The following is a 24,738-nucleotide window of genomic DNA, read 5'->3' as shown; positions in this document are numbered from 1 at the left end:
TATATCTTAGTACATACAATAGAGGTGAGACAATTAAAAGATTATGAAGCTCTACCTTTCTTTCCACCTTGGCACAGAAGGTAGATACCCCCCAAAAAACTGCAACAATTCATCCAAGTCACTGTTCTTCAAAAGGAAAATATTCACCTCCATGCAAACACTCATCAGTTCAGAGCAGGTAGCTGCTTAGGAAAAGATGCAGCTCTGTCTCTCACTGCCATTAGCTTAGAAAAAGAAAGCAAAAGACTTCACAGTTCTGAGGTGGCGATTCCACTGTACATACAGCACGTTAATCCTAATGAACACTTACAATTGCAAATGAATAAGTCATTTAAAAACACAGACACACACAAATCAGGCTATCATGCCGAAGTATACCTCTTTACCAAATCTTTACTTTCCAATGTATAAAAAAGGAAGAAATTAATTTTATCAACATGTTTGCATGTGTAACTGATCTGTTTGTATATCAAATCGAGGTGTTTTTAGCAACTGCAATCTCCTTGATATCAAGACAGCTGTTTTTCACCTCCACACAATTTAACTTAACTTTTATATCTATGGAAATATACAATATATACAAGTTTTTTAAGAGTCTTACGTATTTGCCATACAAATGATTAGGGGAAACAGAAGTACAGTATAAAGTTTCAACAATGTGTTTCAAGGCGCTGTTTTCTTTTATCAATGTCATAGTCCCAGACACTAATCAGCTGATTTTTATTTATTTTTTACTTGGTTTTAAAGCATTAAACGTAGTTAATGTTACACACAATTCCTTTTCGGAAATTCAAAAATGAAATGAATATTTCTGTGATGTCGCATTAAAAGGCAACCATAAATATTAACGATGTATTTTTTTTAAAAAAAACAATACAGTGGTCTTGCTACAGCGTCTCCTAAAGGCTACTGATTTTGTAATATTGTATTGCAATTTCTAGGACTGCATTGCTACCGGCTTTTATTTTACAACTTTTTACTCGGAGACAAGATCGTTTTCTATTTCATAACGGAACAATATGGATAAAAGGTTAAGCTGTACTGAAAACGTTTTCATTTTCACTCACAAGGAACACAGGAATGCAAAAGGTTTCTATTTCTAATTTCTATGGAAAACGTGAACTAAGTTATTTGTTGAAATTAATTATTTTGTTATGTAAAATTTTATTATACGCTGTATGCAAAGTGAATGTTTTTGGGGAAAAAAGGAACATGAACTTGATAGAAATATACATGGAAAATAAAAAATACAGAGCTGTGGATACAATTTTTTTCTGCTGTTGTATCTACTATTTGTTTACATTTAAAAGCTAAAATTAAATGATTACATCGCTTTATTCTATTGCAGATTGAGCACCCTTGCCGTACACATACAGTATTCAAAAACGGTAAAAAAAGCCCTTTTTCCGTGATATTCAATGCTGCTTACTCTTTCGTTATTTCTAGTATTACACTTGGTAAATATATTAATTCAGCCATCATGAAACCGCTATTTGGATAACGAGTGAGAAACATAAATCTGTTTTTGTTTTGGAAAAAACCCTTGTTGGTATGTAGGAGTGGGTTGTATTTATGTGAATTTTAAACTAACGCCACACAATAGCGTCACACCGGCGCTGCACGGTTTTTAATAACGGGAACTGAAGACATGACCAACGTTTGTATGGTAAAACGTTTCCAAGGGCAACAGGCAGCTGAAGTCCTCCGTTATCTAATTTCTCTCAATTCAAACACCACAGAGTTCTTGAGAATAAATGTACTGTACCTGTTTAATGTCTGAACTTGTTTTTATCCTGGTATTCAGTACGTGGTGAGTGGCTTGGCTGTCGTTGTTCATGCGGTAAATTAATCGGAGCGGTACGGTATTCTCCTTTACGAGGAACCTGCTATCATTCCGACCAGCCTTCCCATTTAATAAGGCATCTCCTTAATAAAAGAAGAAGAAGAAAAAAACAATTATCGTAATCTGCAACCTCGTAGGCACATCGGCACTGCACATACACATATTGTACAGAAACAATATAAAAAGATGTTAGAAGAAATAGAGTACTGTACATAACCTTCCCTATTTTTAGAAAAGGCAATGATTTAACAACAGAAGGCATTTCTTTCATAGGCATGCGAATTTTAAAGTTGTTTACAACGGAAATTCAGTTTCGACTATTTCCAACTGGACAAAAAAGGGCCACACTGTTATTTTCCCACCCTACACACCTATCACGCCAGTCAATTTGTTTTACAATTTTTACTGACCATAACATTTCCACCATATTTAACAACGTAAAAATAAATGCAGGTTACCTATTCGTCTGGTGGGATTGCTGGAATGGACAAGGTACATTGCTCCACAGATGAACAGAAAATAAATCCTACAGTGAGGAAACATCATAATACGACTTTCTTCAGACGATAATCCAAAAAAAGATTTCGGGGTTTTCCTTTGTTTTAAAGCAAAATCTGAGCAAAACACATCCGCGACCGCTCTCTGGTTGTCTGGTTAATAGCGCATTCCCTCTTGCTGGTTGCCATTAGGATGTTCATTGCAGCCTCTGCATTGGGATGCTGGTTAAAACGCCAAGTGCATTTGAACGCTTTTCAGCCTCAGCGAAACACAGAGCCACCTCCTTAAAAAACACCAATATCCAGCTCACTGCAGAAGCGCCTTATACATATACATGAAGCAGGATCACAGGGACCGAAAAGGATTGCCGGGAGCTGTAGTGTGTAACACCACAAAACAAATGACGATAAAAAAAAATCAGTTAGAAAATACAAAACCTCTTTTCATAAAGGTTGTTGCAGACCGCAACATAAAAAACGAGCATGAGAACCTAAATTTACTTCTTCTGAACACATTTTCTGAATTATTCGGATTGATCGCTACGTAATTAATGACTTACAGTTTGTAGTCTTCATTTTATACTGTGGTTTTAAAATTAATTCTACGTACTTATACGAGACGAAAACTTTTTTTTTTATTCAGAAACAAATTAAATACGAATGGCAAAATAGAAAGCGACAAGAGGGCATTCAGCCTGTCTAGCTGTTGGGTTGTGAGTTGGTGATTCGTGAACAATAATCTCTTCATAAAAATATAAATATAAATGTAAAGGGGTTTATGTGCTTTTAAGTTAATCGAGGAGAAACGAATAATTTCGAACCCGTTTATGTGAAATAAGTGTAACCCTAGTTGACTTAGCAGAATTAATTTGGTAATTAGAATCAAGTAGTTAATCCTTGGCATGTTAGTGCAGTGGTAAGCATACTGTTTTGCAGATATAGGGCCCTGCGTTCACTTCCTGGGGTGCTCTTTGTGTTTTTGCCGTGTTCACCTGGGTGTCCAGTTTCCTCCCACTGGACCCAAAGACTTACTTGTAAGCTCCTGAGACAAGTGTCCCCTGAGTGAGGACCCCCATCTAGGGTATGTCCTGCATTGTGCCTGTTGCTTACCGGGATAGACTCTGGCTGCCCTCCGACCCTGAATTGGATAAAGCAGTAAGAAGATGGATGAAAGGATGGATAAATAACTGGGGAATAAGTAAATAAGTGGTTGGGAAAGTCCTGTTCAAAATAATGGTCAGACCCTATGTGATTCAGGTCTTCATCATACAGTCATACAGGTTAGTAAATACATGTCTTACCACAATTAAAATAATTCTCAGGAGAAGAGTAGTTGATGCTCATTAGTCTGGATAGAGCTGATCACGATGAATCTACCCAAAAACAGTCATCCTGCCAGGATCTCCCCAAGAGCAACCTGGAAAATCACAAAGAACCCAAGAGTCACATCAAAGGATCCACAGACCTCTATTGCTGCAACGCTAGTGTACATTTCTCAACCATCAGGAAAAACAAGATGAAATTAAATGGGTTTCATCTGAGGGCAGACAGGAAGAAACAATTGCTCTCCAAAAAGAACATATCTGTTACACTCAAGTTCACCAAAGAGCACCTAGACAATACACAAGACCACTGGAAGAATATTCTCTGGACAAAAGTTAAAGTTTGAAATTTTGATATGTTTTGTGTGGTGAAAATCAAGTACTGGTTTCCTACAGTGGAAGCTCTCAATGATTATAAAACAAGATGGTTTATCTGCAAATCTGGAGGAGAAAAGTGGATCATGCAGCAAGACAATGACCCTAAACATGCAATCAGATCTACAACAGAATGGTAGAGGAAGAAATTTTGAACTGTGAATTAGTTAAGTCAAAGATGGACCTGAACCCCTCTGAAATGTTATGGCAGGATGTGAAACAAGCTGTTCATGTCAGGAAACCCTCAAATGTCATAGACGAACTTACTGATGAACTGTCACAAGAAAAGTGTAGTTGAAGTCATTGCCATCCAAGGAGGTGCCACCAGTTACTGAAAGTAAGATAAGATCAATTTATTGGCCATATACAATTTCTTGTATTAGGAATTTCTTTTTTCACATACCCCAGCTTGCTCTCCATGAGACACACAGACAGGGAGAGAAGTTTGGGGTCAGAGCGCAGGGTCAGCCATTTATACAGCACCCCTGGAGCAGCTGGGGTTAAGGGCCTTGCTCAGGGCCCAACAAAGCAGGATTCCTCTGCCAGTCACGGGATACAAACCGACAACCTTCCAGCCACAGGCGCAGATCCTTAGCCACAGAGCGGCCCGGCACTCACCAATGCTTTTAATCCCAGAAAGAACCCAGGAGTTTCAGTGGCGAAGTACATGGCCCAATAGGGACTGTCAGTTTATATGGAGTCACCGCACCACTCAGTAAGTCAGTAAGGGTTCACATACTTATTTACATAAAGATGTTTACTGTTGGACCATTTAATTTAAATAATCCAATTACATCTTACGTCTTTCTGTTATACATTGAATCGGTTAATCTTCAAGTTTTATTGAAGTTGAAAATTTATTACGTTCTAAATCTAAAATATCCAAGAATACTGACTAACCTAGGGCCATTTTAACCATGCTGCAGGAATGACTCGGAGAACCAGACGCAATCATGGGAATCACCATAATGGGAAGTAGCTAAGGCATTCAAGGCCCATCTCTCCACTAACTCGAAGGCCTCGGCAGCAGTAGTGAGGAACAGGAAGCATCCATGTTGGACGAAGACTCAAGAACTGGAACCAAAGACCCACCAAGAGTGAGTGCCTCTGTGAGTTTTCGTAAGGCATACGGTATCAAGGCTCTGCAAAATGATTGCAATGAATAGACTGTTTTTGTATCCAAGAAACTATTGCAGCACACCATGGAAAAAAGAGAAGAAAGCTTGAAAGAGACTGATGAATACAGTGATGTGCTGAAATTAGCCCTGTTACAAGGGTTGTAGTTATGGATGCTTTTTTAAATAACTAAAAAAAGAAGAAACAAGCTCATACCATTGGACTAAGAAAGAGAATTTCTCTCAGATGAACAGATTTAAGGCTAACAAACAAGCTTACTTTGCCACCAGTCCACTGTGACCTCTGCAGAAACTGCGGCAAGGGGCACAGCTGCAGCACTGTAATAAATAATTTTCAGTCGTGATTTAATAAACCACGGCAATCAGACTTGCAGCTATTCCAGAATTGTGCAACAACAAGCACATCATTGGATAAATTTGTAATTATGAGGATCCAAATAACAATTAAGGTACCGGCAAGTACTGCAATGCACTCTGGGAGGGCAGCATGTTGAGCAGGTCTTCTATACACAGCTCAACTTCTGACATTAGCTTTTTACTAAGAGTTAAATTTTTTTAAAAGCATGTACTGTGCTGCATACTGTGTGATGTGTGATGTGTTACAGTTTGTTCCTCAGGTTTTTTTCAGTGATTTCATATCGGCCAATCTTCTACACTGATTTTGCCCTTGGAAAACACAATACGCCCTGCAGCACGGGTCTGAACACCAGCATATCAGGAATCCCTTTTCCCCAGCAGACCAATTACTGGAGACCACCTCTAGTTTGTCTGTGGTTCTCTCGCCGCTAGTCCGTTTGGAGAGGGCGTGGGGGCTCCTCCAGCAGCCAGCCAGTCAGAATACAAGATAGACGTAGTCCCTTTAAAAGCTCATTGAAATTAGTATCTATGATGCAATCATGCAACATGAGATCAAAAACAGTCAAATAAAATGTGGCTGGTTCTGGCTGGTGAAGCTTAAAATGAATTAGATAGCATGCAAAAAGATAATAATTTAGAGCCATATCAACGGTTAAAAAAATGAAAGGCAAAAGCTGGGTCATAAAACAACATTTAAAGTATTGTAATCAATGCTTTTTCTTTCAGGGTGTTTGAGTCTTCATTACCAATTCTGTTTGTTCACTGATGCCCTGTTAGTGGGTCTTTGCCTCTCTCTAATGGCTGCATTGAAGTTGCAGCTCATCTCCTGGAGTGTAATTAATGATGTCATCGCTTGCAGTGACATTTTCCATTTTCCCTCATCTGCATCTGTTTGAAGTAGTAATGTAAAAGCAAAAAGCTATGTGGACAGTGCTGTGAGGTGTTTAAATAATTTATGTGGCAACATTAGTAAAAGCAAAGTCTCCACCTTACCACAAAAGACACCTGCCTACTAGTTACATTGCATTTCTTTAAACCAGTTTCACTGTATTTTTAAAGTGACAGGCAGTTTAGGTGTTTTATAGTGAAATAAGGTTAAATGATTACATTTAGAATCTAATATATGATCACAAATACAAATCAGAACAAAAAAGGAAGACAAGTAATCAGGGAAGTGGTCTATTTGAACACACTTTGTAAATAAAAATGCCTCAGACCAGGATGAGATGGTTCTTGGAGCCGAACAAAGTAACCCAGAGTAATCCAGCTGTACTATTAGCACATATACACATGGAAAAAAGACTAAGTTTCAAGGGGATATTGGAATCCTCCTAGAGTAGCTATCACAGAGCATTCTCCACACCTGTACAAATGGGAGCCAGTCACACCTTGAATAAATGTGAGTCAATCAAAAATCTGATTATAATGGATTGGTCTATGTGCCTCGTTTTTATAAGGAAAATAAATACCAAATTTGCTACCACTCAGGAATTATATACTACAGGCTTTCCAATTCTATCCTATAAAAGAGACGGAAGAGGAGAGAGGAGAGAAGAGAAAGAAGTGGCAGGGGAAAGTGACAAGGAGAGCAGTTATATATGGATGAGACAGACCCCCTCAAGATTTGAATGGTGAAGGGACAGGAAGATAGGGCAGCTTCTCATGCCAACCTGCAGACGCAAACGATTGAGTACCTGTTACATGAAGCAAACAGGCTTCCTTTCAGATCCTGAATTTCGAGCATTTGTTATCATCAAACACCAGGAGCACAAGTTGTTGCGAGGTAAAAGGGTGATCCAGTAAAAAAAATCTCAGAACGATGAGCGCTTGTGAAAGTTCGGTGTAGTGCCAACAAAGTCTTTGACGTGTTTTCCAAAAGGTTAAGCAAGTTTGTTAAAGAGACCAGTCGAATAGAAACAGTCCTGCTATTAGTGGCAGAAAACAAAAGACCCTGAAGACTGATTGATATAATTAACTGGTTTTGCTAATGCTTTCTCTATAGCACACCGAAAGACTGATGTACCAGGATCCTTTCACAACCTCATCCTAAAGACTCTTAACTGAAAGGCCTAGAGTGTTGATATTGGCTGTAAGTATTTATACTACTATGGTACAGTACATCCTAGCAGGGAAGTAACACTGACAGTACTTAACTTGGCCATAGCTTACATGAGTGTAATACTCTGTAAAATGGTAGTCTACTATTCTTTCACACTGGTCTTTTTTGTATATATTCAATTAAGCTGTTTCAACTGCTGAGCAGATTTATAACAAAATGCTCTGATTAATGGCAATCTGTGTATCACCAAAACTACCCATCTCATTTGTGTCATGTATGAAGTGTACATCATAATACAAGAAATGACAAACAAAAAGGTAAGGATAGATAAGCTATTGTCCTAGAGGCATGATATTTATATTTAACAAGCAATTAAACATACATTTAGATACACAAGGTTTTAATTTACAATACATATGTACACATCAGAAAGAAATTAAAAATAACATTAAGTACAATTTATATATACAAACACCTTTTCATTTAAAATAAATTGCTACTCCACACTTCAATGGACTTGGTAAAAGTATCAGTCTTTCCAAATACCACAAATAAATTCAAGATCAATAAGCAGAATGCACAGATGCGGACAACTTTGCCAATATTTTATGTAAACCCCAAAAATGCAATGTTAGTATTGTAAACATAGTAAAACTTTTAGGTGATGTTTATTATTCCACCCGAATCCTTTCTAACATGTCTCTTAAAAACAAAGCCATTACATATTTGTTGAAATTTCAATGGAATGTTTAATTACATTTCTGAGGCAAACCAAAGCTAGTTTGGCTTTAATATGCTCTTAAAGACATTTTAAAATGAACTACTGAGAAGTAATATTATAGTTTAGACCCAACAATTACTATAAGTGTGAATTGTGTACTTAAAATAAAAAACGAAAAACATAAAGAACTCCAAGTCGATTGATGAAATAGCAAAAATGGCTGAGCTGAATGGCCCAGCACCAGATGCGTCAGCCACTGCAATCTGGAAACCCTAGAAATTCCCAGTCCACGTTTTCACTCGATTGAAAATGCTGCCACAAATTGTGCAAAGGTGGACTCAACTCCACGTCATTTTGTTTACTGTGTTTTTGAAGAGTTTCTCTCTCACTCGCTCTTCTAGTTCTTCTGAATGGTTTTACTTTCCTCTGTAATTTCCCAACAGGTGAAGAGTGTGTTCTGCTTAGATAGTGATCTGTGTTATCTGCACCTTTGTCTGGAATAATCAAATTATTCAAATTGGAATTACAAAATAATTCAGATTCCACAGACTCTGGGACATCAAGCTGAGAAGAAGCAATCTTCTGACTTTTAGCTGGAATTCCAAGCAGGTTATCCTCCGTCTGGCTTTGCCCAAGAGTGCTTTCTCCAATAGTTCTTTTGCCAATCTTCTGCCCAACACCGTTCCCTAGATTCAGTTCAATGGTACAAACACTTATGCTGGCTTCAGAGATTTTAGCAGCACAAGGTGCAGATAGATTAATCAACATTTTTCTTTCATTCTGAAATCCACTGGTCAAACGCAGGTCTGGGCACACCGTAGTTTTGTTTTTGCCCTCTTTTTCAGAGGGACTGTGAGGTTTGTTGAGATTCTGTGGTGTCTCAAAAACACAATCATTTGGAACACTCCTTCCATTCTGTTTTCTCTGAAGGGTGCTCTTTTCACTCACCAAGAGTTTCTCTGCCCTGCAGACAGCGACAGTATTGTCTACACTGCAAGAAGCAGACAAACCTGCTGTATGGTTCCACAAAATTGATGCCTCCTCTATATTGCTACATTTGTCCACATCAATATGCATTTTTCGTCTTTGATCCAGTGTTTTGGCTGATGCAGAAGCATGGCTATAAGTAGCAGAACTGCACCTCTCCCTGGGAAGGAAGAACAATGCACACATGAAATTCTTCTATAAAACTGTAATGCCCATACAACACTACAATGAAAAACTGCATATAGAACCCATATAAAACTGCAATGCCCATACAAAAATGTTACTCCACATTTGGAATATTGCAAAAAATACACACTGAAATACTCGAGAGTACTTACCCTTTTTCGTTTTGGATTTCAACGAAATCACACACCAGCTCAGAGGTAACCTTATCAACAACAAAGTACTCATCACTTGTTGAAAATGCTTTATGACGTTCACTACTGAGATGCTGAAACGGATAAAGAAAAAAATTAATACCCTTCATAAAGGCTTACAAACATAATACTTATTTAAATAACGCCTCTTCAGTGGTAAAATACTCACAGCTTTAAGATTTTCGTATTTCACTACACAGCATTCACAGTATCCCCTCTTCTTCTTTTCTTTCAGGTCCAGTGCTCTAAGCTTGGCCTTTAACTGCTTCGTGCAGTTTGCCTCATCTGCTATATGTCTCTGGACTTTGTTGCTGGGTACAAATGAAGAAAACACTGTTTAGAACAACTACTTACATTTCTGCTGTAGGTAGATTTTTACCATCGGGCGTTAATTTTTTCCTTCATTTAACTGGTATATCATGTAGTAAAGATGTAAAACACCATATTAACTAGTGCAGCAAAAAATATTTTGATATTCCAATGCACATTTTAGTAAGTTATCTGGACACAAAAAGATAACATTTGTATGTTGCAATTAAGTCCTAATATACTGTATTAGCCTGCTGTGTGTACAAGCACTAATGTGGAAACTAAGCCTATGTGCATTTATACCAGAGCTTCTTTACCTTAAGACATGGTGGAATATGGAACAAGCTATCCAGCCACGTAATAGAAACAGTTTCTTGAATTATTTTAAGAAACTTCTGGGTGAGATCCTGGGATTAACTAGCTACTAATTACAATCTGTCTCTATGGGTTGAATTGCCTTCTCTCTTTTGTAACATCTCTTATATACTTATGATTTAATTAATTTATTGCTTTTATGCTGTTCTGCAGTGCTCCGTATTATACTGCTTCACTATTACCTACAAGTGTGCAAAAAAATGACTAAAGAAAGTAATGGATACACACCCATGTTCCCTTTGTTTCTTCACGTCTCTGTCTTTGTTGGTCTTCTCTGATTCAAAAGGACAACAAGGGGCAGGAAGGCAAAAGTTGAGCTCTGGCAGGTTTGGTAGTGACAGGTAGATTGGTTTGTAGTGTCTGAATACAAAGATATTTAATACAATACTTAATACAAAAATATTTGTTAAACAATACAAGTCACTCATGGTCATATAAGTCACACTGATCCCTAAATTAAAATGATAAACTTATTTACACTTGGAGACTTCTGTCCACGGTCAGTGTTGGATTTTGGAATGATGTACTAGGACACTGCTCTTTAAGCACTATGTAATTAATGAAGGCAGAAATAACATTAATTCTGCAGTTTATATACATACAGTGCAGTCCGTAAGTATTTGGACAGTGACACACTTTTTGTTGTTTTGTGTAATTGTCCAATCATGAAATGAGGGGGACTATGTATAAAAAGGGCTGTGATTCCTATATGGTTTTCCCAATATAGACGTAAATCCCCTCGAATTAAAGGTGACATTCTGCACCTTAACCTCATAGTCATTGTTTTATTCCAATGTGCTGGAGTACAGAGCCAAAACAGCAAAAATGGTGTCACTGTCCAAAAACTTATGGACTGCACTGTAGAAACATTTTTCTGATCATGTAAAAGAAATGAGTCAAAACGTACAGCCGACACAACTAAGCAGCAATCCTAAAGATGAATCCTAAGCAGCAACTAAGGATTTTATTAGGGAAAAAAATATTTAATTGACCAAGTAAAACTTCTAGATTTTAACTCTGCGATTCTCCATATATGTATTACAACAAAGTGGTGTTCAACCCTGTGATCACATTATCTAATCTATGCAATTAATTAACCACAAATAGTACCAAATGCAATGAAATAACCAAAAAATAAAACCAATATTATATTGTACTTATTCACAATAATCTCACGATCACATATATAGTACAGATTACCCGACTGTAAAGCAAAATAAATTTTGTCTCAATACTTCTAGAGGGCAGCACACACTCGAGTAAAAGCAATAATAATACTCTTGACACTTAATTTTTTATAACTACCACATATCAGCAATATTGAATTCAATTAATTTTTTATATAATTCCACTAATCCATGTATCTCTACCTTAATTTCTAACATTTGGTATGGCCTGCAATTTTAACATAACTAAGGAATATTCGAACACTGAAATCAAAGCAATTTTTTTCTTACCGGCTTTGATCTTCCACTTTTAGAAAAGGTTTTTTGAGATTCCCAACTGAAAGAAAAATATCACAAGCTGAACTAAAACAAAAGCATTACACTAACAAGAAAAATCAAAATATACATTATAAGAGACCATGTAAAATGAGAGCTGTCTTGCATTGAAAGGGAAAGCTGTACATTATACTACATGTACACCTAACACCCTGCAATTTACAAGTAAATTAGAATAGCCTTTTAATCCTTTAAATATCAAACTTTAACAGTCAAAGTAATCTAAAAATATTTAAGCAACAAATACATCAGAAATTGCCATCATGCTTTTGTTATTGTTTCTGCGATATTAAGCAGTCTAATCTATTTACCTTTAAGTAAATAATTTTCAGCTTATCCATATCGATCATTTTTAAGATGACATTTTAAAATTAGGAGATGATGTGTTCATTACTTATTTTTCTTTTAGATCAGTATTACAAAAGTAACTTAAACTGAAAAATGGGGGTTTAAGACTAAAACCTAGGTTAGTCAAGTTGCTAAAATTATCAAGAATCTGTAGTTCAGAAATGATACTGAATTTACCTTCATTTTTTTTAACGGAGGTTTTGGCATTTGTAGCGTTGCTGACCTTTTAAAAATGAGAGAAAAGGAATTAATGCTTAAACACATTCTCCTGCCTTCAATCCAGTTTATTAATTTTCATTTGAAGTTCTGTTCTTTTTTATTATTAAGTTTACTTAAGTAATCTACAATGAAACAATGACATTCACCAACCCCTTTAATCTACAATGTTATAAAAACCAAATGTTTCACAGGAAGAAGAGACACTTACTGTCTTTTTTGCCTTTGAAGTGTGTAAATTAGGTTGGTCAGTAGGTAGATCCTTCTTCTTTTTTTCAATATAAGACAATATATCTGATATTGCAGTCAAGGAGTAATAGTAGGCTCATATTAGCATTTATCTTTCCTACTACACATTTGAAAAACAGAAACCAAACCTCACAAAGCACTTAGTGATGGCCACTTAACACTGTAAGCATTTATTTAGATGTAATGGTGGCCAACTGAAACAAAACTAAAGATTAAAGATTACAGATTACATTTCAATCATTTATAATTTCCTAAATATTGTAGAAACTAAAGCAGATGATTAGTTAAATTAAGTACTTTAAAGCTCATATGAAATGAAACATAATAACATAATTGTTCAATAATGTATGTAATAAATCTTTTGAAACTAATTTCTTAATGGTGACCCACAAAGCTTTGTTGGCTGGATTGTGGCCCTCTAGGACATGCAACAAACACAAAAGTAGAATTGTACTTTTGAATATGCAATAAAAAAAACAACCAATATATAGCACTTTTAAAGGATACCATCAATATACAGTATCTTGACGCCCCAGTCCAAAGCATTTGACAAGATTCTGTTGGTCTGAATTAGTTCCTGGAAAAATGAAAACGGTTTAATTGCAAGAAAAATACTATTTGCTTGGAATTCTATTTTAAATTCTTCAAAGTTTATAAGAAAAACTAGTTAATAAGGAACATTCCCAAATAAGTCTTACATCCAAATAAAACATACTACTTAGTTACATTAAAAGAATGTTTTCATACTTTTTTTAGCACAAAACTTATATGGCACTGATCACCCTCATATGATATGTACCATGTAAAATATATAAAATGAAAATTATTTCAACATTTTCAGCAGCAAATGTTCTGAAATGTAGAAACACTCTCCCAGAACATATCAACATTCTATATAAAATCCTGCTTACAGTAGATGGAGACACTTGACAGAATATTTACCTGTTCCTTGACAACTTTTTCCACCAGTGATTTCCCTCTGCTTTTTATTGCCTGCACACAAAAAGGGCATTGTAACTATACAATCACAGAAATGCTAAGAGGAATGAAAAAAAATGTTAGGAAAAGTTCATAACAAACTCACGTCTGCAGCATCCTGCGAGCTTACTTTACAGCTTCCTCTTCGGCTGCTGAGGCAAGGCGAGCTGTTCCCAGTGGTATTGGGAGAGCCAGGGCTTGATAAAGGAGAATTTCTTCCAACTGATTTCACAAATTTTGCCTCTTTCTTATTGGAAACAAGATATCGAATGTCCTTGCTGAAGAACCTCTCAATGGTCTAAAATGAAATAAATCTGTTATACATGTAATGTAGACTTAATAAGAGCAGCATTACCACTTTAAAGCCCAATTTCATGTCTGCTTCCTTACTCAGTTTGTTATAACTGCTAGAGGGAATCAAGTCTTTCTAAGCAACCAGGATAGAGGAAAACTGAAGTGAGAGAACCATTAGGGAATTATGATAATGTGGCAAGAAATCCATTCAGACACATATCAGGTTCAAAGAAATGCCAGGCAAAAATAAATAGTTTTAGCCTCGAAAACAGAAATCTCACTCTTCATTCAAAACCCTCACAGATAACATAGATCCTACGGCCACTGGCAGAATCAACAGTGCGAATAGGAAAATACAAGTGGTAAGTAAGGGGAAGTACATTTAAAACCAGACTGTCACAACATTTTTATATATAAAGTGTTGTGACAGTCTGGAAAAATCTATCTTGTCAGACTTGGTTACTAAACCAAAACCTTTGCATCTTTCAAAAAACAACAAACAGCCTCCACATATGCAAACATGCTTGTGCCGTTATCATTTCTAATTAACTTCTTCAGTTTTCAAGACAAATACTTCCAAAGTTATAATAACTGTGGTCCTAAAGGTTTAGGTTTGTTCAGTCACAAAAGTAATAACTTTGAAAGTGGTAGAACAATAACAGCTTAGATCCATTGTTAAATCTGAATAATGCTTAATATTCCATATTTATACACACGTGGATACACAAAATACAAACAGTAAAATGCAAAAATATTCATATTTGTACTTAAAAATATCTTACCCCACCAAGCTTTTGAATGTCTTTCTCCAAGGCCTCAGTGGTCTTACTGAATGGCAGATCTAGATAAAATAGTTTTCCAGCCAGAGGTTTGGTTTTCAGTCCTGAAGACCCATTTGCTGTTTGCAGCACACTTTTTAATGTCACCTTGTTCTGCTCTGTTTTGTCAATCGATTTTGAGTCTGTTAAAGAATGGACACGATATCAGGGGTTTTTCAGGTTGCTCTTGCTCAAACAAAAACATAGGAGAGCAATTTTAAAGATTACACCCACATTTCCCAATAGTAGCAGAATAACAGCATGTCAGAGGGTAAGAAAAGTAGGTGAATGAAATGTAATGACCTGTTTAATACGCTTGCAAAGTTTCAAACATGCCAGATTGGGAAACGTTAGAAAATATTTTCCCATACATAAGAATACTTTTCACATTTCTCCATTTGCACTTTGAATTTGTGGGGATCATATATTTCATCATGCTTTAACAGACTTATAATACATTTTGGAGAATGTGTTTTTCTAATTTAATCAAATCCAACCTAGGACAGTAACAGATTCAAGTTACCATGCAGCTACATCCTTTCGAAAGAATAGCTCTGGGTGAGCATTAGGCTTCAATTTGACTCTACACTAAAAACAAATACTTAAACTTGTTACTCTATGTGTCATGTCTACTTATGTATATTTCTTCATATATTTTCTACAATAACTTGGCCAAAGTATTGATGCAATATCAAACAGTGTGTTTTGGTTAAGGCAAACAAGTTAAACAGAATACTTTCTGGTGATCTGCACAAAAATCTCAATATTCAATGACATTTTTCTCCATGGTATGTTTAAGAAACTAAAATACCTTGCAACTTGACATTAACATCCTGGGAGGTAACCCTATTTTTCATTTTCAGTATATATTACATTTGGGGGAGTAGGGACACCTTCTATAATGGCTTCTGTTGAAAGAAACATAGAAAAGACATCTAATAATGCACGCATTGTTTCAACACGAGTCGTGAGGATTTTATAAAGCAAATTATGATCCAGAAGTAAAGCAACATAGCTCATCGAAAAACATGAAAAACACCCTGCAAAAACATGTTGTTTAAAAAATTAATCAAACTACTGTGTTAATGTGCTTTTAAAAACTACACATATTTTAGAACAGTAGATCAGTTTAAAATTGCACATTGCATAAAATGCGTAGTCGTTACGAACGTACAGAAACACGTCTGCTTTTTTTAAAAAAAACTACCGACATTTAACTTGGAAGTAGACTGCTACTGTATGAGAGCAAACAACCGTGATAAGCCTGCTGAGAACGAACCGCATACTAACTCTTAATAGCCACGAATTATATCGAAATCAGATTCATAATGATTAATCTTGCCCACCCGAACAAAATACTTACCGTTATGAATGCTAAAGAATGAAACAATTCAAATTTTCCTTAACACAACTTTCTTCTTTCCCGCTTCGACTAGTTAGTATCCCAGAAACCTCTCTTTCAAACTATCTTCATTTTGGATTCCAGAGTTTCCGTCTCACTTTTTAAAATGCAATTTATGTTTTCTGTTCATTGCGATTACATAAGAGAACTTCTGACAAGTTAAATATAAAATAATTGTATTATTTTTAATTTTGTAAGAATTGTGATACGTAAAAAGTGTTATTTTTGTCGTTCATTTCTTCAAGGTTCGAAAAGTAAGGCATAATTTAAATGTCCGTGTTGTTGAATGTGCTGTGGCCAATGTGAGAATAGACTCATCGGCATAGGTCATGTGATCCAAGCATGTGTGCTGTGAGAACAGCATATGTAACACATAGGTCAGAGCCTTGGAGAGAATCCTGATGAGACATGTTGTATTGAAACCCTAACAGTTAGTTTACCTAAGTGTCTTTAATCTAATTTAATTAATGGTTTCGTTGCCTTTATGCTAACGATGAATAATTCAGATGTGGTACAGTGTCGATCTCGACATTTAACTGATGTGAAGAAAACAGCCAGGAAAAGAGCACAGCTGTACAGTTTGACAGTATCAGTTTTATTTTCTTGCCTTTGAAGAGTTAGCAAGGTAGGTTGTACGTATTGCACTCAGAAACATCAAATTTTTCCAGGGTGTTTTTCAAATAGTTTAAAAAACTTAATGGAGTTGAACTCGTTTAAGGGGAAAAACAATGCTTGTTTTATTCAATTAACAACAGTGGATTTAGAGAATGTCAAATATGCACATTCAGAACAGAGTGACATTGAATTTCACGTCTGAAGGAAAAAGCAGTACAGGTGTATGCCAGCTCGCAGTTTGTTTGTCTTTTGAGGATTGCCGTTGTATTCCTGATTAAGGACAAGATGAGTGGCCAGGGAACAGTGTCTGTGCTCAATGACATCACACCTGTCCAGCAAATGATAGCTTCCTCCTCAGGAGCGCTGCTTACTTCACTGTTTGGTAAGAAACTCTTTCATTATGTGCTAAGAGAAAATGAGTAATAGACTTCCTAATTATTGTTTTGTAGGAGTCTGGCATGAAAATGCTCGAACCAATGTGGGTTTATTACAGCTAAGCCAGAAAAAACAGACTGTGCCAAACATTAGCTTGGTTAATGTGGATAGCCAAAAAACATTAGAAACATTTTTGACATCAGAAAATACAGAATGTGATATATGTATTAAATCCTGTCTTACACATTAAGTACTTATTGTAAAACTTGACATCAACAGACAGCTGCCGAACTAAGTACAGCAAGCTGTAAAGCTTAGTTTGAATTCCTTCTGAGTCTTTCTAACTCTTATTTATTTCATTTTTCATTCTAGTTACACCCCTGGATGTGGTGAAAATTAGGCTTCAGGCACAAAGAAGTCCCTTTTGGAAAGGTAAATTTGTTAGCTTTTAAAAACAAAATTCATTATATTTTGAAAGGTAATTCTAATTCTATTTTGTTCCTTTCCTAGGAAAATGTTTTCTGTATTGCAATGGCCTTATGGACCACATTTGTGTGTGTGAAAATGGGAACTCCAAAGCCTGGTACAAGGCCCCTGGACATTTCACAGGCACTTTGGTAATCTGAATGTGTCTTGCTTCCCGTCGTGTTTGTGTAAGGTGTTACACTTATCGAGCGAAATCCCCATCGTCTTAATGAGAATTCACACTGTTGTGCTTAGCACTGCTTCTGTTTTCATTACCTGTAACTCCCTTAATGCTTTCTATACCTTTAGTCTTCTTCTAAATCAATAGGAGGTAGTCTCTTTTCTTAGTATCTGCACTTCAGTGTAAATTAACCAACTGATTCAGAACTGTCGAGAATGGTCTTAATTGAGCCAACTAATAATTAAATGATAGTAGTTCAAGTAGGTGGCTGCGTCAGCATGCGTAGGCTGCAAAGGAACAAGTAAAGGTTTATTCCATGCTGAAAAGAGAAGAAAAGAAACATAACGTTTCGGCTGTGGAGCCTTCTTCGGGTGCCGAAAAGGTTGTGTTTCTTTTCTTCTCTTTTCAGCATGGAATAAACCTTAATTGTTCCAATAATTGAATGGTTACAAGTAAATAAATGGCCAATGTTATAGCCTAAGCTAAGTTACGGAGAGCTAAGATGGAACAAAATCCAAAACATTTGGCTCAAAATGAAAGTGTTTCTTAAGGCTGTTCAGTGTTCTGTGTACTTTCTATTATAAAACTGTCATGTTTTGACGTGATTTTTTATTTTATTTTAGGATGCATTTATTAAAATCATTCAAAAAGAAGGAATAAAGTCATTATGGAGTGGGCTTCCTCCAACGCTGTAAGTTTGAAACAGTACAAGTGTATGCATACACAGATAGTTGGTGTATTTTGTATTTATAATGGCTAATAAAAAAAACTTGTGCTATACATTAGAATATCTCATACGTTAGTGTTACATTATACGGATTTGATACACCCTTAATGTACTGTATTGTGGAGTGAGACTATTCAGTACCTTACATATAGTCAGGAAAATTTAAAAAAACCTCAGGAAAATCTAAAGTTTGTTTTTAATGCCTCTCAGTATATATGTACATGTGCAAAATGCATCTAATGCTAGTTGACTTCTTCATGCAATTGTTTCGCAAAATAAAGATGGTGGAGTACTGAAATGTAAAATTAATTTAAAGGTCATTCTTGTCTTCTGCCATAAGACTGTACAACGCATACATTTTGCATCTGGGCAGAGGCAACATTGACATAACAATATATGCCAGGGACTTGTGCAATTTATATTTATATTTATATTGTGCAATTCAACTTTTGTATACTGTTCTGATTTGTTCTTTGTATGTTCTGGACTGTGAGTAACTCTTCTTAGTGCACTTCTCACTGACTGTGCTGATTGGATTGTATGTATTGTATTATTATTGTATCATTCGTTACACTGTGCTGTGTTGACTGTGTTAAGCTGTTGTTGCACTGCAATTTTTTGTCACGTGATCAGTGAAGTTTCTAATAAAAACCTGAGCATATTCCCATTCACACCAGAGGGCGCTGTATTGGCACACCATAACATCAATTTGCATTTATTAAGGCTTGTGTGTCTGGGCCAGTTAGTGCCCTCTGGTGTTTTTTTGTCATTGTCCAAATGCAATTTTTTTTTTCCAGAGTTATGGCTGTACCTGCTACTGTTATATATTTCACTTGCTATGACCAGCTCTGTGCTATTCTGAAGTACAGGATGGGCAGCGATTCTAATGAAGCACCACTGCTGGCAGGGGCTTTGGCTAGAGGTGAGGTGTTTCATTAAAAAGCAGCATCAGTACCTTTAGATCTTCTTTAAGGTGGTTAACAGGTGATTTAATCAAAGGGGTATAAAAGTATTAATGTTACCAATTAAAAATAAATGACTCTTTTAAAATAAATTGAATCTTTAACATAAGAAAACATTTTTTTCCTTCCATTTCTGTCCCCATACTGAATTTCTTCCCCCTTTCCTAAGATTAGAAGCAGATCGGCTTAAATTCTCTTTTGTGAAAGACACCAACAAAGCCGAAGACCAGATATTAATCTAAAAATAGAACTAGAGAATTGTGATTGTGTTGGCAAGAGATGTCTCTGACTACTAGGAGTATAAGACAGCATTCACTGAGCTTCCTTTTCCTCTCTTGGATTAATGAGTGCACTGTTAAAATGCTTTTTTTTACATATAGCAGACTAGGGACTCTTCCAGAGATGGGTGGCTTTATGATTAGGAGTGTTTAAATCTGATTGGATGTTTTTAACCCAGTTCTTGCTGATTTATAGTAAAATGGTGAGTTATTGAGCGAAATGTCTTTTTTTTTTGTTAGTGGGGTCTGTCACTGTGATCAGTCCGCTGGAGCTAATACGGACAAAGATGCAGTCCCAGAAGCTGTCGTATCGGGAGCTGAACACCTTTATCCGGACATCCGTGGCAGCTGATGGCTGGCTGTCTCTGTGGAGGGGCTTGGGCCCCACTCTACTCAGAGATGTGCCTTTCTCAGGTAGGTCAGCAAACAGGCTGTCTTATAACACCTCCAGGAGAATAAACACCTACAGTACAGCTGACTCCAGGAATCGGGGCCCCATAGCTGCTCTCCCATTTCTCATTTCATCGGGGATGTTAGTGGATGGTACATTGGTTCCACACATTGAATGGGTGTGAAAACATATGGGTGTGATTTCTTATACTTGTAACATTTTATTTTTCTGAGTTTTTGAGTTGTTTTAGTTGGTTCGTAAACTTCAATCATTTAATTTCAGAGGAGTTCTAGACAGAAAATGAAAGTCGATGGGATGGTCTGACGAAGATAAAAATGTTTGTTTGTTTTGTGTGCATGGGCCTGTTTTCCTATTAGTGTGGAGGCAAATCTCCACCAGCTTACCACTTTACAGATAAGCGAGGGGATACGAGGGGATAATGTAAAAGATGTTATCTTTATGGAAGCTGATATATTTTTAATCTAAAAGTGACTGAAATCTTTGGTTTGGGGCTGTTATTGCACGAATATGTTTATTTCCACAAGTCGTGGCTGTGAGTGCATTTAGCTGTGTTTTTACTGTCCACACAGCAATGTACTGGTATAACTATGAGCTTGGAAAGAAGTGGCTCTGTGAGAAGAATGATGCCAGAGAACCAACATTCATGATCACTTTCACCTCAGGAGCAGTGTCTGGGTCTGTAAGTAGACAGCTCATTGCTTTGAATTTCCTTAGTTTGATAAACCAGTCAGTCATATATTAGCTTATATTGGTGTCTGGGGTGTGAAAGATGTTTATGCAGAATCTCAGATGCGTAGCTCTAATAAGGAAAACCACTGCATGATTTTTTCCACCCCAAATTAATGTTGAACCAGTCTAATTCTTGAAGGACAACACTTCTCTGCAATAGAAATGACTTAACCACAATTTCATCTACTGGACAATGTTTTTTTTTTCAGCATGAGACAAGCAAATAAAATTATTTGATGTGAAAAGTTAAATTACATTTGTCAGAGCCAGTTTTTCCTGTTACCTGCATTGCATAAGTGGCTGTGTGCAGACAATATGTGATTCAATTTTTTTTTTTAACCTGGGTTATTTATTGGTGTAAAGGGCTGAAAGCACAATCCCTCCAAGCTGATTGGCGAAAGAGACAAATTGAGCTCTCATTACTCCGCAGCACTCTTGGATGTAACTCGTTGATGTGTGCAGTCTTGTGGTCGTGTCTATGAAACAAATCTCAAATTTTAGATAAATACTGGTTTGCAGTAACCAGAATGGCCAGTTACAATATAATAAAAGCCTTTAAAGTTTGTTTTTTTTCCTCGCTTCTCCAGATTGCTTCAATAATAACTTTACCGTTCGATGTGGTAAAGACACGGAGACAAATTGAACTTGGGGAGCTTGAAGCTTTGAACTGTAAGTATTAAGCGATAAACAGATTTGTTTCTGTATCGTTCCTTAATCTTGTTTTTCTCAGTGTAGTAAAACATAATGTATAATAATAATGATGTTTCTTTATTAGCCCTATACAATTTCTTGCATTAGGAATTCGTCTTTTCGCATACCCCAGCTTTTCTCCATGGAGACACAGACACACAGACAGGGAGAGAAGCTTGGGGTCAGAGCTCAGGGTCTGCCATTGTATGGCGCCCCTGGAGCAGTTAGGGTTAAGGGCCTTGCTCAGGGGCCCAATGGAGTAGGATTCCTCTGCCGGCCGCGGGATTTGAACTGGCAACCTTCCAGTAACAGGCGCAGATCCTTAGCCACAGAGCCACCGCTCCACCCAGTAGTGGCATGCTATTAAATGTGCAGAGGAATTTTTGATTCTGACAAAGTGATGAGTGACCTTTTCTCACAGACTGCATCTCTATGTTCTAGTATCTCCTCGGGCCTCGTCCTCCACCATGCACGTGATGAGAAGGATTGTGGCTGAAAATGGTGTTAGAGGATTATTCGCAGGTACCCCTGATTTAGTGTTCTGCGTTATTTCTCGGCTTTAATCTTTGTGTTAGATTTATGTCAACTGTAATGTCGTAAACATGTCTTCAGCTGGGCTCTTCTACAAAAAAAAAAGGTGCAGCCATTAAAATCATCACATTTAATCTCTTACACTTTCTCAAAGCATTGTAATAAAATAACAAGTAATAGGTTTACTCCCTGCTGAAAAGAGAAGAAGGAAACACGACGTTTCGGCCGTGGAGCCTTCTTCAGGTGTGGTTCAGTTGTGTTGACACCTGAAGAAGGCTCCACGGCTGAAACGTTGTTTTCTTTCTTCTCTTTTCAGCATGTAATAAACCTATTACTTGTTCCTTCACAGCCTATGCATGCAGATGCGGCTACCCACCTGAACTATTGTAATAAAATAGCTATTTAGATCTGTCTTTAGTTTCTCCCATCAGCAGATTTCATGCAACACCTCACAGCCACCACTAGATGGCAAACTATTACTGATGCCAAACAATCTGAAGGCCGAGCAAAAACAGAATATGTGCACAGTGATAATCCTAGCTGAACTTCTGAATTTGAACTTGAATTTATGAAGAAAACCCAGTTAATACTGTTGTATTATATGTTGTAAATAGTTAACTAATGTATGCATTCTGCTTTGTCTCTCAAATGATGCAGGATTCCTTCCCCGGTTGATCAAAGTGGCCCCAGCTTGTGCTATAATGATCAGCACTTATGAGTTTGGGAAGGCTTTCTTCCACAGGCGGAATCGAGAGAGACAGATGGTGGCACTTCAGAATGGGCCCTGAGCAAACAGCCTTACTCCAGTACTGTATATATGTGCCCATCACAGTTCCATAAAGTGCATATCTGGTTTTCAGATTCTGAATTGCATAATGAGACTGAGCATTTGCAGGTTTGGACAAAGATATTGCCTGTTCAAAACATTAACGTAATTATGCAGTTTTTTCAAAGTATGGATTGGTGTAAAGTAAAATAATTTCTGGGCTTTCAGGATGTCTTCAAGGCCCGCAAAATTCAATTTAGAAAGATCTAGATGTTAAATGTGTACACAGGCAATACATCTGGCTAAGTAAGATGAGGTATAAATATTTCATTCATAACCAAAACAAACTATATTGCATCAAATGTTGCTCACTGATCGAAAATATTGTAATATTCTGATTGCGTTTAATTATCATTGATCCTCCACAGAGCAAAACTAACCTCTAAAATAGTTTAAATTGCATTTTCAGTGTTAATTTAATCTTGTTTCCCAATAAAATATTTTTTTATTGACAACTGAAAGAAATATATTTCTATGTGGATGATTTATTTTCTAATTTAAATAACGCAGGATCAGGTGTTCACAAGCTTAAATATTTATATATTTTTTAAAACTGGAATATTATTCAGAAAGTAGACTGCAGATTAAGTTCCCTGCTATTTGTTTGGAATACTGTATGTCTACAGGATGTCTCATGTAGGTTCTCGAGTCATAGTTGAGGGAATCTGGTACTATAAAACAGCAGTAGTGATGAGTGTGCTGGACAAAATGTGAGTGCATCTGTTGCAGATTGGAGGAGCCAAATTTTCAGCATTCTGTACAAAACCCATAGAGAAGTAAAATCCACATTGAAATCCTGTTTGATTCAGAACCATACACACCTCTGGGAAAATTGGAGTAGAGTTTGTGCACTGGTATTCTTTCCTTTCCCTTAAGCAAAGCATAAAAAGCCTTGCTTTGTAAAAATGACAAAAGCAGTCCAGGACAGTGGGGTTGTATGTTTCCTGGCTCAGGCTCTATACTAGATTCCAAAATGGCAAGCATACCAAGCATAAAATGCCACACTGGGGATGAATGAAGTATTTGAATTGAATGGTAGGACTCTTCTGCTGGGGTTAGTCACTTACTCATTGGGTTCCATTACTATCCAAATGTGGCAAACTAGAGATCTAGAGTAGAGTCTGGCGTTTATACTTGTATTGGATGGGCAATACAGTACCTCATCTTGCACACCAAAATAGTGGACGTCTAAAACATAAGGCAAAGGGAAGCACAACTATCGCATATTAACCCCCACTCTTGATATGAATAAGCAGATGTTTCTCACAAATTTGGCCATCTGTGCAATGATAAGTCCTTGCAATTTAAGCACATTACAGCTATAAAAAGTCATCTCTTTACACAATGTATCTCACTTTGTTAATGCTGCCATGCATTCTGGCATAAGTGCTAGGTATCGGCTATTTCTTTCTCAGGTGCTGAATATGTCCCCCTTTCAAAGATTTTTAATTTTGTTTTATACTTTCAAAGAGGATCACCCTTTATAGCACTTTATTGCCCTTTTCAATAAAAGTTAAAACTGTCAATCCTTTATTTAGCTTGTACAAATGTGTGCCAAACGTTGTTTTAAAATTATAAAAAGCAGTGGATTTATATTGTCTTTCTTCATCATGTAGTGTTTTCACTTTTCATGTTGCATAACTCTGCCACACATTTTGAAAGGTGTACCAATGTGATCTGTGAACAAGATCACAATACAGACATTTCAAATAAAAATAATTTTAAGGAAAATGTGATTGTTGGTCCACCAATTAATACCTATGAGTAGTAATTCCACTTTCT

General features: G+C 36.6%; 3 protein-coding genes and 1 long non-coding RNA gene across 9 annotated transcripts in view; 2 read left to right on the top strand and 2 right to left on the bottom strand.

Annotated features, from left to right (window-relative positions):
* Positions 1-2,657, bottom strand: part of adam22 (ADAM metallopeptidase domain 22) — an 87,380-nt gene extending 84,723 nt beyond the window's left edge. For 2 of the 4 annotated variants that reach the window (XM_015357940.2, XM_069194795.1), the window contains exons 1-2: positions 2,302-2,657; positions 1,766-1,926 (exon numbers count right to left, since the gene is read on the bottom strand). In XM_015357940.2, coding sequence (XP_015213426.2) covers positions 1,766-1,926; positions 2,302-2,389 — 249 coding nt within the window. In that variant the 5' untranslated portion in view covers positions 2,390-2,657. The remainder of the gene's footprint in view (positions 1-1,765; positions 1,927-2,301) is intronic. The other 2 variants (XM_015357941.2, XM_015357942.2) reach the window with 1 other exon arrangement.
* Positions 1,004-9,999, top strand: LOC107078692 (uncharacterized). Of its 3 annotated transcripts, none has more exons than XR_001479656.2 (5): positions 1,004-1,089; positions 3,421-3,620; positions 4,964-5,134; positions 7,533-7,619; positions 9,910-9,999. It is a non-coding gene; the product is annotated as an uncharacterized lncRNA (long non-coding RNA). The 3 variants fall into 3 exon arrangements; XR_011190600.1 differs by lacking the exon at positions 1,004-1,089 and adding an exon at positions 1,345-1,388; XR_001479657.2 differs by lacking the exon at positions 4,964-5,134.
* Positions 7,923-16,234, bottom strand: dbf4 (DBF4-CDC7 kinase regulatory subunit). The gene is made up of 13 exons (XM_015357943.2): positions 16,127-16,234; positions 15,575-15,671; positions 14,728-14,906; positions 13,758-13,949; positions 13,616-13,666; positions 13,181-13,250; positions 12,636-12,718; positions 12,386-12,431; positions 11,816-11,861; positions 10,587-10,718; positions 9,844-9,985; positions 9,636-9,748; positions 7,923-9,457 (listed from the first exon to the last, which is right to left on the bottom strand). The coding sequence occupies exons 2-13, from the start codon at positions 15,618-15,620 to the stop codon at positions 8,560-8,562; spliced, it is 1,998 nt and encodes a 665-aa protein (XP_015213429.2). The 5' UTR covers positions 15,621-15,671; positions 16,127-16,234; the 3' UTR covers positions 7,923-8,559.
* A 264-nt stretch (positions 16,235-16,498) lies between these two features.
* On the top strand, positions 16,499-24,687 carry slc25a40 (solute carrier family 25 member 40). Its single transcript, XM_006636137.3, has 11 exons — positions 16,499-16,790; positions 17,060-17,162; positions 17,528-17,587; positions 17,666-17,772; positions 18,425-18,492; positions 19,326-19,450; positions 20,009-20,182; positions 20,750-20,859; positions 21,497-21,578; positions 22,041-22,121; positions 22,788-24,687. The coding sequence occupies exons 2-11, from the start codon at positions 17,066-17,068 to the stop codon at positions 22,916-22,918; spliced, it is 1,035 nt and encodes a 344-aa protein (XP_006636200.1). The 5' UTR covers positions 16,499-16,790; positions 17,060-17,065; the 3' UTR covers positions 22,919-24,687.
* Positions 24,688-24,738: the final 51 nt, after the last annotated feature.

This window comes from Lepisosteus oculatus, chromosome 10 (assembly GCF_040954835.1).
Source record: "Lepisosteus oculatus isolate fLepOcu1 chromosome 10, fLepOcu1.hap2, whole genome shotgun sequence".
In the NCBI taxonomy this organism is placed as follows: Eukaryota; Metazoa; Chordata; class Actinopteri; order Semionotiformes; family Lepisosteidae; genus Lepisosteus; species Lepisosteus oculatus.
Note: the sequence above shows the minus strand (reverse complement) of the source record. Positions and strands in the feature narration are given on the sequence as shown.